Below are 12978 nucleotides of genomic sequence, written 5' to 3' on the forward strand. Positions count from 1 at the left end.
AGTGGTAACTATTCCCCACGTCTATTGTTGCTGTAATACTGAATACTAGCCCGTTTGCTGCACCCTGTACTCTCTAGAGGGATTATTGCTGTGTGAAGCTATTCTATGATAACTGTGAACATCAAAGTGCCTGTGAACTACTACCTTGTTACTGTTCTCTGTAAATAAACCAGTTATAGTTTACTGCAAAGAAACTGTCTGGCTGAATATCCTGCTGCATTGATCTACACCAGGTACCGGGAGTTGCAGGGAGTTGCACGGGTACACTGGGGGTCCAGGGCACACTACAAGCAGTTTTAGCCTGGTCACACACAGCCTTAATACACAGCAAAAGTACACTCACGGGTGTGCTACATTTGGGGGCTCGTCCGGGATATCTTTATTGAATTCATTGCTGTGAGAGAAAAGTGTGACAGGCGCTGCAGTGCCGGACCAGAGAGGAAAAAGGCATCTTGGCCTAGCGCAGCTTGTAGCCTGAATTCCAACCGCCCTAAATTACTGTTGCTTTGTGGAGGCAGAGGCTGATTGAAAAGCCCGCGATTAGACAGGTGGGGAGAGCCAATCCTGATTGTGTAAATTGGCGCCAGAGGGAAGGCGCGAAACTGTGGTGAGTGACGTGAGCGACTAGACTGCCGTACCACCCTGTTTAGCCACCCTCCCCGAGACCAGGAGGCGTGTTTCAACCAATGACAGTACGGGAGATTTGGCGCCTAGTGAGAAGGAGTGGTCTGGCTGTTGGTGTCACGGCGGCCATCTTGGAAGGGCAGTGTGAGACCAGCTAGTGAGCGGAGCAGACGCTATATCAGAGCTCTGTCTACAGTGTCATAGAGGCAAATCAGAAGTCAAGATGTCGGATAGTGACAAAGCCAGTTACCGGTCACTGCCGGAGAGACCCGCTGGAGTCATGCTGCTGGATGCCGGCTATCGCTATTTTTGGGCAGGACTGTTTGCGGCTGATATGACGGATGAGGGGGACCCTACCTTGGTTCCTATTTGTGGTGGCTGCAGCACCGTGATTTATGCGGAGTTGAAACAGATTGCCTCCGTATGCCCAGAGTGTCAACGACCTTGCTGGATCGGGCCGCTGCGGGACGAGACAAAGTCAGGTACTCCCGGAGCAGTGATGGCCCTCCTGGCGACTAGAGTGAGAGGGCGAAATGCTGGGCCGGAGAAGGAAAGCCACGCCAAAGACCCGGTTGTGTCCAGGCCTAGTACTCCGGGCCCGACTGATCCGGTGCCGTCCCCAGCCGCAGGAGGAGATGGGAAGGTGAGCGGGGAATTGTCCGTGCCCGAGCCCGGGTTAGCGGAAGTCCAGGGCACCCCTAGTGAAACCATAGTCACCAGCAAGGGGGAGGATAGTGCCATTGCCCTACCCGCGCCACCCGCGCTTCCTATCTCACCCTCCACTCCTGTGAGCCAAACCCCAAAGGCCTTGCCCGCTACTACCCCCGCCTCTGCTGAAGTGCGGAAGCCAGCAGAAGGAGACTCTAATGCTCCCGTTAGCCGGAGAGTCCCGGTTCAAGTTCGGGGTAGGTCCCCTAGGGCCCGAGGACCACGTGGCCGATCTTCGCCACGGGGGGTGTCCAGTGGAGGGACAAGCTCAGAAGGGGGGATACCTAAATCTACCCTGGCATATGTGGAATCCGGGCAGGAAGAGGTGCTGGCCCCGATATCCTACCTGAAGGGGTTAAAGGAAGGAAAAGTGCCCATGGGTGGTGTGCCCCTTTCGGCTGAAGGGGGTAGTGTATCCACAGGTGAACCGGCTCCTGGCTGGGAGGAATATGAGGGGGAACCAGAGGAACAAGGAGGAGCAGCAGCTGAGCCTATGTTTAAACTTCCCCCAAGCTTCTGGGCCCCGCCGAAAGTCAGTCCTGAGGAGGAAAATAACTTTTGGGTGTTGCCTGGTAGGGCTGATCCCACCATATTCAAATCGGTGTCTCGCATCCAGAGAGTCATCAATTTCCGGGTGAACCGACTCTGGGGGTATTACATGCCATATGCCCCTCTTTGGGTATATGAGAGGGTGGAAAATGAGTTGGATGACTGGGTGGTGGAAGAAATCACCATGAAGGAGAAAATGCCCCCTAATATTCTGATACACTCAGAAAGGCCCAAGAGAATGCAGGCTTGGGAATATGTCCGCATGTTGGAGCAGGAATGGTGGTGGGGCCGCACCGTGCTGAAGCACGCAGTTCACAGCAGCGGCCGGTACAATCCTATCCCGAGGCTGTTCAGTGTGGAAGTCACTGGGGATCAAGGCCAGAAGGTGGAGAAGCCTCATCCCAGATATTACACGTCTTATGAGGATGTTAAACGGCGTTTCATGTACCTGGTGTAAGTCCTCAGGGTGATCAGGGACTGTAATAGAGTTCTGTGACCTTTGGTCCTGCCACACCCAGGAGGGTGCTGTTTTCTGTTGTGGGGGGAGGGTGAAGTAACCACCCCCAGCTAAAGTTAAAGTTGACCACTGGAGGTCTTTTGGTTGCACTTTGTTTATTGTTTCAAGTGACTTCAAGGAATGGAGCTGTATTTTTGTTATTAACCTCTGGGTTGAGACACTTCAAGTTGGGGAGGCTTCCCCTGGAGTCAGGACTCATAAAGAAAGGAGATTCAGGTTTGACCTGCAGCATGACTGAAACCATGTTGGACTCTGTAGTGGGTTCTTTATTTTAAGCCACTCTAGGGGTGAATCGCACCCACCTGGAAGGAGGACTTTGGCAAACAACCCAAAGACTGTAAATAGTTAAGGGACACTTGTCCCAAAATCCCAATTCCCTTTTTCCTCCTAAGTGCATAAATAAAAGAAATGTGAATACATGATTTAAGTACAGTGTTGGTAATAGTAGGGTTAATCCCGAGGTAATAGGATTTAGGGCCACGGCCGTGGACCCAGTATGAGGTTGCATTTTAAGTATTGATACAGTGCTCAGGAAAAATGCATGTTTGCAATATTTTGTTTACAGGATCCATTGTACCATGGGCAGTCCTCTGGAGAGGCTGTTGAAGCGTGATGTACAAATAGTAAATGTTATTTAAAATGTGATTTATTGTGCACTTGAGAGTAACGGTTTAGTTTGTCAACGGGGACGTTGACGTTTCTAAGTGGGGGGAGAATGTAGAGACCCTGAGATTTGGGTGTATTTATCTCAGGCATTCCTCTTTAGTATTTGGACACCTAAGGGTTCTTTAGTTAAGTTAGGCAGCTATGTCCCTGGTGGGGTCCACACTAGTACCTGGGGATTGTCCACTAGATGGCACTGTTTGATAATATAAAAGGGTTTAGCACCATGAGGTCTGGGTCTGTCCTGGGACTTTGCCTCACTGAGAGGTACTACAGGTCCAGGTCTGCCGGAAAAGTTAGTTAAGTGTAAGATAGTGTTAGTAGTACTGTAATAGTCGCTCTAGGAGTGAAAGTCAGCTCAGGGTAGCTAGTGAGCAGATGTGGCTCCAACGAGGAGGTGTAGTGGGGTTAGGACCCCGTGGTATTTGAACCACTAGTGCAGGGACTACAGTGGGTGAGTTGAGGACCAGATAGGATACCAAGACCCAAGACCCCAGGCTGAGAAACCCTTGCCTTAGTGTTTCACCAGAGGGATAGTGCCTAGTGAGAGTGGTAACTATTCCCCACGTCTATTGTTGCTGTAATACTGAATACTAGCCCGTTTGCTGCACCCTGTACTCTCTAGAGGGATTATTGCTGTGTGAAGCTATTCTATGATAACTGTGAACATCAAAGTGCCTGTGAACTACTACCTTGTTACTGTTCTCTGTAAATAAACCAGTTATAGTTTACTGCAAAGAAACTGTCTGGCTGAATATCCTGCTGCATTGATCTACACCAGGTACCGGGAGTTGCAGGGAGTTGCACGGGTACACTGGGGGTCCAGGGCACACTACAAGCAGTTTTAGCCTGGTCACACACAGCCTTAATACACAGCAAAAGTACACTCACGGGTGTGCTACAATAGGCAATTAAATTAGTCTGGTAAGACCTATTACATATAAAACAATGCTTGCGCAAACTCATAGTATTGTGATTTGCAATGAATTCAAATAGTATATACTTTATTACCCTTCCCACAGCTTTATTACCACTATTGCCAGACTAACAGGCCTGTAGGTATGACTTTTTGAACAGTGGCACCACATTAGCAATTCGCCAGTCTCTTGCCAGTTTGCCGGACCTCAAGAAATCCTAAATTTACAATTAAATGAAAACTATACCCCCCAAACAATGTAGGTCTCTATAAAAGATATTGCATAAAACAGCTCATATGTAAAACCCTGCTTCATGTAAATAAACCGTTTTCATAATAATATACTTTTTTAGTAGTATGTGCCATTGGGTAATCATAAATAGAAGATTGCTATTTTAAAAAATAAGGGCTGCCCCTTGGCATTGTATGATTCATACTGTGCACACAAACATACCAAACAAACCATACATGTTAGGTCACATGAGCCAATTAACAGACACAGTTGTGTCTTTTGCTTCCACACTTCTTCCTGTTACAGTTAGAGTTGTAGTATTTCTGGTCAGGTGATCTCTGAGGCAGCACCCATACCATCACGAAATGGTGGTTCAAGGCAAGAGATGTAAATATATACTTAAATATATATCCAAGTTTGGTAAGATTTAATATGCCACTTAATATGATGTAAACTATCTGTTGCTTAAGTGTTCATTTTGGGGCTATAGTTTTCCTTTAAGTAAAGATGTTTGTTCGTCAAAGAAGTATGCTCATTTAGTACCCTGAGATGAATACCATCCAGTGCTGGGCCTTTGTTTACCTTCACATTTAGTGCCATGATATGAATACCATCTAGTCCTGGGCCATTGTTTACCTTCACATGTTCTAATTTTTTAAACATGCATCAACAGTTATATTAAAAGAATTTAGTCTATTAAAAAGAAGCCTTCATTAGCTGGTTCCTCAGTTACACAGACAGATAAAAAATATTAGTTCAGAATTTCTGTTTTTTCCCAGCTCTCATCAACTAATTGACCTCCCACTGATAATAAGGATCCCACTGCTTATTACTTTTTTTACTATTTACAAATTTAAAAAAATGCTGGATTCATTTTACTCTTTACTGCAATACACTTTTTCATCTCTATTCCATCTCTATTTTTTTCATGTTTTCAGCTGTCCCAGCTAACTTTAATGCCTTAAAAGCCTGTTTTTTTATTGGCTCAACACCAACACTTCTATAAAACCATAAGGGTTTTGCTTTGCGATGTCTATCTTCACTCACAAGTGGAATATACTGAGTTGTATATCTTTAAGCAGTATATTATAGACATTCCATTTTCCTTCTGTGTTTAACCCTGTGAAAAGCCTTTCCCAGTTAAATATTGTAGAGATGCCATTATACTTACCCATGGAAACTGAATGAACTTATTAGTTATTACAGGGTTCAAAAGAAATCTTTCCTAGTAAGTTCCTCAACTTCCTGAAATAAAGGTAGCTGACCCATTACTTAGTAAACACCCTTCCTGCCTCTTAGCCATTCTATTCCCTTGCACATATAACCCCCTTTCATCGAGGTGCAATCCATCATGGCTAGTAAAATGTTAATAAATTAACTCATCATAAAATCCCTTTAAAAATATGAAATAAATGTGACACAGTGCAACTTTACTTTAAGTTTTAAAGGTGTTAAAATTCTCAAAAGTGGGCCAAGGTTATCAACTACTATAAAAGAGGTTTTTTTTAAAAAAATATCTTGGTTTCAAGCCCCCCTTTTAGCCAGGTAATGCATATGCTCATATATGGACTAGTTGCAGATTCATGGTGCAATGCAGTTCCCTTACTAACAATTCCAAAACTATTCATAAAAGCAAGCAAGCACTCATTCCAAATCTCACACTGACTGCCCCCCTTATCTTATAACAAGGTTACAGGCTGGGCCCCTTAGCTTGTAACAAGGCTACAGATATATAGAAACATGGGTGTCATTATGCTATAATTCCAGGAGTACCCAAGGTACAAATAAGCATTCACCCCAAATCTCACCCTAATTGGCCATCAGACTTGTTCTTCTTAACTCATAACAAGGTTACAGATATATAGAAACATTGAAGTAACAGTCAGCCTGCTGTAGTTCTTGTTGTATTCTGGGCACCTGTCACTCATACAAAATCTTACTCAACCACCTTTATGAAAAATGGTAGAACACTTGACTTTATGAAGCTAACAAATACACAAATAATGTCCTTTCAACTTATTGCAATGGCCTTATTTTACTTAGCTAGAAAGCCTTAGAAAACTTGAATAATGATGAGCGAAATTTTTCACCAGGTTTTGTCACAAAAACGATGCCCATAGACCCCAATGGGTGAAAAAATAGTTTTGCATCAAAAAAATTGGCCCCAAAGAATCCAATGCATTTGGCAATTTTTTTGCCATTTTCCCAAATTTTCAGCAAAGCAATAGAGGTCAGATTCGCCCATCATTAAACCCGAATTAAAGCCAATTAAATATACATTATGTCTATTAACGTTCACAGAAATTATTTTATTGTGTTTTGAAGGAAAAAGAACTTGAGACAGAACTGGACTTTGAGCAGAAAAAACATGCAGAAACTAATAAGACTTTAAAAAAATATGAAAGGCATAAGGAGCTGGTCTTTCAGGCAGAAGAAGATCAGAAGACGCAGCAGCGGTCCCAAGAACTTGTTGAGAGGCTGCAGAGCAAACTGAAGACATACAAGAGAATGAAAGAAGAAGGGGTGGGTATTCTGCTGATGTTTGTTGGTAATACCATACACAGTGGAAAAGGGGGAAAACTAATGCTACAGTGCATCACGGGGTGAATACTTATGAAATTCATTGTAAATGCTGAGTCCACTTGGCCCACATATTTTAGAGAAGCCATGGTCCACATATTTTAGAGTAGCCATAACAGCAAATAGTTTGCACCCAATGCAATAAATAACCTATAAAGTCCAATATGAATATTTTCATTTTGTAGGAGGAGCAAGCAAACCTGAACCTAAACAATTATAGAAAGACCATAAATGAGCTCGAAGAGAGAGCAGATATTGTAGAGGCTGCACTTTGTAAAATCCACACAAAGAACAGAGCTAGTTTTGGTAAAGGCTTCTCTTCGGTAAGTGGCACTCTAAAAGCAAAACTTATTCTGAGGAAGAATATGCAAAGGTTCTATGTTATGCTGTCGGAAAGATGCTTATGCACATTGAATACTCTTTTCGACTTTATTACAGGGCTGTGCCTCCCCGTTGGCCATTCTTGTCAGATCCCCCATCTTAAAGGACAAGTAAATATATATGTATATTTGAAACTGAGCATCACATTTTATATATTTCTTAGCCCAGTACCTCATCTGAACTTTGGAAAAAGTTGAAAGATACAGCTGAGAAAACTAGATTATAGTTCATACTGTAAGATTACATGCCTGGCAGAAAAGTCACAGTGCAATTAGGGGTGGCTGGGTTGTTCATTCTATAGAGTTGGACAGTGGGATGACTGTAGAAGTGGGACTTGCACCCAACTTCAATAGAAGTTATGTATAATAATCTGAGAAGCTACATCCGACTACTGAAATGTAGTAAGGATACACCAAATCCTGGATTCACTTTGGGACTTCAATGATCCCTACCAATTCGGCAGGATTTCTCTGCCTAATCAAATCCATGACGCCAGTTGTATGATTGTAAAGTTCTCTGCAACTGAACAGAGCAATTTACTGTTTACTATTGGTATAATTTTTGGATTTTTTAAAATACATAGATAAGAGTTCAGATTCAGTTCGGTATTTGACTGAAACACCAAAAAAAAAACCTATGGATTTGATGCATTCCTAACCCGTAGCGTAAACTATCATAAGAGAATGCAGGCAATATTCTATTTATCTAGGTTTCCTGGAAAAAGTTCTAAATCTGTATTTAACAATATATCAAATTATTTTTAATAAATCAATAAAAAGTGTTGATTTCATTATTTTATTAATTTCCCATTAATACATCATTCCTATTACTAAATATTTACCAAAAACAGATATAGTCTTGTTTTATGACAGTTCCAAAAGCAATGCAACAGAATGTTTTTAAATGCAGTTTGAAGCCACGGTTTGTAACGAACTGCACTGTGTTGAAATTTTGTTAAGATATATTATTTTTTTGTCTTTAAAAACATTTACAGCCACAGTTAGAGAATCATTAAGATCACATAAACGTAAATCTTAGTAGGATTAAAGGTGGCCATATAGTGAGATCCACTCATTTGGTGAGGTCTTAAAACAAGTGAATTTTGGTCTTATTTGCCCACAAATGCAACTTACTGTGTTGTAATTAGGGATGTAGCGAACGGCGGAAAAAATGTTCGCGAACATATTCGCGAACTTGCGTCAAAAATGCGAACGGTTCGCGAACGTCGCGAACCCCATAGACTTCAATGGGAAGGCGAATTTTAAAAGCTAGAAAAGACATTTCTGGCCAGAAAAATGATTTTAAAGTTGTTTAAAGGGTGCAACGACCTGGACAGTGGCATGCCAGAGGGGGATCAAGGGCAAAAATGTATCTGAAAAATACATTGTTTACACAGCGCTGCGTTTTGTGCTGTAAAGGGCAGAAATCACACTACGTCATTTAGGTGATGTTTCTGGACACGGAATGTGAAAAAGCTCACACAGCTAGGTGGCACTTGGTTAAAGACTGGGCAAACAATGCCTGCAAGGGCAACGTATACAGTAGTGGATACGGAATATATTATTGCTGCTGTAAAAACATCACTCAGGTGATGTTTACGGACACGGAATTATTATTGTTATTTAGACAGAATGTGAAAAAGCTCACACAGCTAGGTGGCACTTGCATACCTCCCAACTGTCCCTCTTTTGACCACTCAACCCCCTGTCCCTCTTTTGTACTGGAAAGTCCCTCTTTTCTCTGAACTGAACAGCCAGAAAAAAAACTGTTTCTAACTTAATTAGCTTTTGGCAGAGAGCTCAGAACAGCTAACAGGTGCAAATAAGATACTTTGTAACAATTTTGATTCTGGTTGGTGCTGGTAGTGGTGAACTACTAGGAGGAGCAGCACACCAGTCCCTCTTTTCTCTGAACTGAACAGCCAGAAAAAAAACAGTTTCTAACTTAATTAGCTTTTGGCAGAGAGCTCAGAACAGCTAACAGGTGCAAATAAGATACTTTGTAACAATTTTTATGAATGATACCGTCAAGTGAGCAAATAATAGTTTTTAATTACTAGTTGCTTGTCACCTCCAGGATGTTCGTCCTGTTGGTGGCAATATTTCTGTAGTGGTGTGTTTAGCAGTCACCGTGCTTGTGCGCACGTGCACGGTCAGGCAGAGGTAATTCAATGTACAGTGAAGTGAACCAAAAAACACTGATTCTGCAGTGTGGGCCCAGTTTTGGTCTACTTTATTGATCACCTGCGGTGACCATAAAAGATGCGATTTTGCCACTGTTGCAGAACCCTGAAAAATTAGGCATGTGTACTTTCCTGAAAAATTATGTTTTTTTTGTCGCAGCCACTGAAGCACAGAGGCCAGAAAAAATATGCCATATAAATGCTGAAAATATTAATTTTTTTTGTCGCAGCCACTGAAGCACAGAGGCCAGAAAAAATATGCCATATAAATGCTAAAAATATTAATTTTTTTTGTCGCAGCCACTGAAGCACAGAGGCCAGAAAAAATATGCCATATAAATGCTGAAAATATAAAAAAAATTTTGTCGCAGCCACTGAAGCACAGAGGCCAGAAAAAATATGCCATATAAATGCTAAAAATATAAAAAAAAATTGTCGCAGCCACTGAAGCACAGAGGCCAGAAAAAATATGCCATATAAATGCTGAAAATATTTTTTTTTTTTTGTCGCAGCCACTGAAGCACAGAGGCCAGAAAAAATATGCCATATAAATGCTAAAAATATAAAAAAAATTTGTCGCAGCCACTGAAGCACAGAGGCCAGAAAAAATATGCCATATAAATGCTGAAAATATATATTTTTTTGGTTGCAGCCACTGAAGCACAGAGGCCAGAAAAACTCAGGATTTACCTGTCCAAAAAGTTTTGATTAAAATGAAACCAGTAGGGTTTGCACCCTAGTTTGTAACGGTGGCGGAGGGAGGAGGACGCTAAAGGACAGCTGTGTGTGGAGTCATGCGGCGTGCAGAGAAGGACAGCTGCATGGGGAGTCAGAACAAGTCTTCCGGCGTGCAGTAACCCTCCGAGATCCATGACTCGTTCATTTTATTAAAGGTCAGGTAATCCACACTTTTGTGACCTAGGCGAGTTCTCTTCTCAGTTACAATCCCTCCTGCTGCACTGAAGGTCCTTTCTGAGAGGACACTTGAGGCGGGGCAAGACAAGAGGTTCATGGCAAATTGTGACAGCTCTGGCCACAGATCAAGCCTGCGCACCCAGTAGTCCAGGGGTTCATCGCTCCTCAGAGTGTCGATATCTGCAGTTAATGCCAGGTAGTCCGCTACCTGCCGGTCGAGGCGTTCTTTGAGGGTGGATCCAGAAGGGTCCTGGCGCTGCCTTGGACTGAAAAACCTTTGCATGTCTGACGTTACAGAGTGGCCAAAGTGCATTGTCCTTGCAGGTGCGCTCGTGGCAGGATTACTGGCACCTCTGCCCCTGGAATGTTGATGAGTTCCTGAAGTGACATCACCCTTAAAAGCATTGTGCAACATGTTTTGCAGGCTGGTTTGTAAATGCAGCATCCTTTCGGACTTGTGGTACGTTGGTAACATTTCTGCCACTTTATGCTTGTACCGAGGGTCTAGTAGCGTTGCAACCCAGTACAGGTCCTTCTCCTTAAGCCTCTTGATATGGGGGTCCTTCAACAGGCATGACAGCATGAAAGAACCCATTCTCACAAGGTTGGATGCAGAGGTATCCATCTCTGCTTCCTCGTTATCAAGGACTATATCATCCACGGTCTCCTCCCCCCAGCCACGTACAAGATCAGGGGTCCCCAAAAGGTCACCACAAGCCCCCTGGGAAGCCTGCTCCTGTTGGTCCTCCTCCTCCACAAAGCCACCTTCCTCCTCTGACTCCACTTCTGACACCTCTCCCTGCGTTGCAGCAGGTGCCTGGGCTCGTTCTGGTGATTCCGACCAGAAATCGTGCGCTTCCTGCTCCTCGTCACGCTGGTCTACAGCCTCATCTGTCACTCGTCGCACGGCACGCTCCAGGAAGAAAGCAAAGGGTATTAGGTCGCTGATGGTGCCTTCGGTGCGACTGACCATGTTTGTAACCTCTTCAAAAGGGCGCATGAGCCTGCAGGCATCGCGCATAAGCACCCAATAACGGGGGAAAAAAATCCCCAGCTCTGCAGATCCAGTCCTACCACCCAGTTCAAACAGGTATTCATTGACGGCTCTTTGTTGTTGCAGCAGACGTTCAAACATGAGGAGCGTTGAATTCCAGCGAGTCTGGCTGTCGCAAATTAAACGCCTGACTGGCATGTTGTACCGCTGCTGAATGTCAGCAAGGCGTGCCATGGCTGTGTAGGAACGTCTGAAATGGGCCGACACCTTCCTGGACTGCCTGAGAATGTCCTGGAATCCTGGGTACTTCGAGACAAAACGTTGGACTATTAAATTCAGAACATGTGCCATGCAGGGCACATGTGTTAAATTGCCCAGTCTCAGTGCTGCCAACAGATTGCTTCCGTTGTCACACACCACTTTTCCGATCTTCAGTTGGTGTGGGGTCAGCCACCGATCGGCCTGTGACTGCAGAGATGACAGGAGTACAGATCCGGTATGGTTTCTGCTTTCCAGGCACGTCATCCCCAAGACAGCATGACAACGGCGTACCTGGCACGTCGAATAGCCTAGGGGGAGCTGGGGGTGCACAGGTGTGGAGGACGAGGACCCAGCAGCAGAGGAGGAGGAAGCAGAGGAAGAAGATGAGGTAGAGAGCGAAGGAGGAGTAGAGGTGGTGGCAGAACCGCGTGCAATCCGTGGCGGTGACACCAACTCCACTGTTGTTGTTGAGCCACGCATTCCCTGCTTCCCAGCCATAAGCAAGTTCACCCAGTGGGCAGTGTAGGTGACATACCTGCCCTGACCATGCTTGGAGGACCATGCGTCAGTAGTCATATGGACCTTTGCCCCAACACTAAGTGACAGATATGCGGTGACTTGGCTCTGCACATGGTGGTACAGGTGTGGTATTCCCTTCTTGGAAAAAAAATTGCGGCTGGGTACCTTCCACTGCGGTGTCCCAATTGCTACAAATTTGCGGAAGGCCTCAGAGTCCACCAGCTGGTATGGTAAAAGCTGGCGGGCTAAGAGTGCAGACAAGCCAGCTGTCAGACGCCGGGCAAGGGGGTGACTCGCAGACATTAGCTTCTTACGCTCAAACATGGCCCTCACAGAAACTTGGCTGGGGGCAGATGACTGGGAACTGGTGGTCAAGGTGGAAGGCGGAGTGGAGGGTGGTTCAGACGGGTCAAGGACAGCAGAGGTAGAGCAGTAAGATGCTGGACCAGAAGGAGGGTGGCTTTTAGTTTGTCTGCTGCCTTTGAGGTGTTGCTCCCATAGTGCTTTGTGCTTGCCGTTCATGTGCCTTCGCATAGAAGTTGTACCTATGTGGGTGTTGGGCTTCCCAAGACTCAGTTTCTGACTGCACTCATTGCAAATTATAACGCTTTTGTCAGAGCTTTTTGAAGCTGGCAAAATCTGGTGGTAACAGTAGAAGTTGGCAGCAAGGGCGGGTGCGTTGGCCGGCTGACCACAGGTGCCGATACATGTTGTTGCCCTACTGTTCCCTGCGAGCTGTCCTCCCTGCTTCTTCTAAGTCTTATTCTCCTCCTGCCTCTCTGACTCTCCGTCTCTCCATCTGAACTATCCTCCTCTTGCTCTCTTCTACTGGGCACCCACAAAACATCAATCTCCTCATCATCATTCTCCTCAGATGCATCAATTTCTTCTAACAGCTCACAGAAGGAAGCAGCAGCGGGGACCTCCTCATCACTCA

General features: G+C 44.6%; 1 protein-coding gene across 1 annotated transcript; it reads left to right on the plus strand.

Annotated features, from left to right (window-relative positions):
* Nucleotides 1-2628: 2628 nt before the first annotated feature.
* Nucleotides 2629-7284, plus strand: LOC121398787 (putative uncharacterized protein MYH16). The gene is made up of 4 exons (XM_041578088.1): nucleotides 2629-2655; nucleotides 6535-6732; nucleotides 6975-7112; nucleotides 7228-7284. The coding sequence occupies exons 1-4, from the start codon at nucleotides 2629-2631 to the stop codon at nucleotides 7282-7284; spliced, it is 420 nt and encodes a 139-aa protein (XP_041434022.1).
* Nucleotides 7285-12978: the final 5694 nt, after the last annotated feature.

Source organism: Xenopus laevis, chromosome 9_10S (genome assembly GCF_017654675.1).
Source record: "Xenopus laevis strain J_2021 chromosome 9_10S, Xenopus_laevis_v10.1, whole genome shotgun sequence".
NCBI lineage: Eukaryota > Metazoa > Chordata > Amphibia > Anura > Pipidae > Xenopus > Xenopus laevis.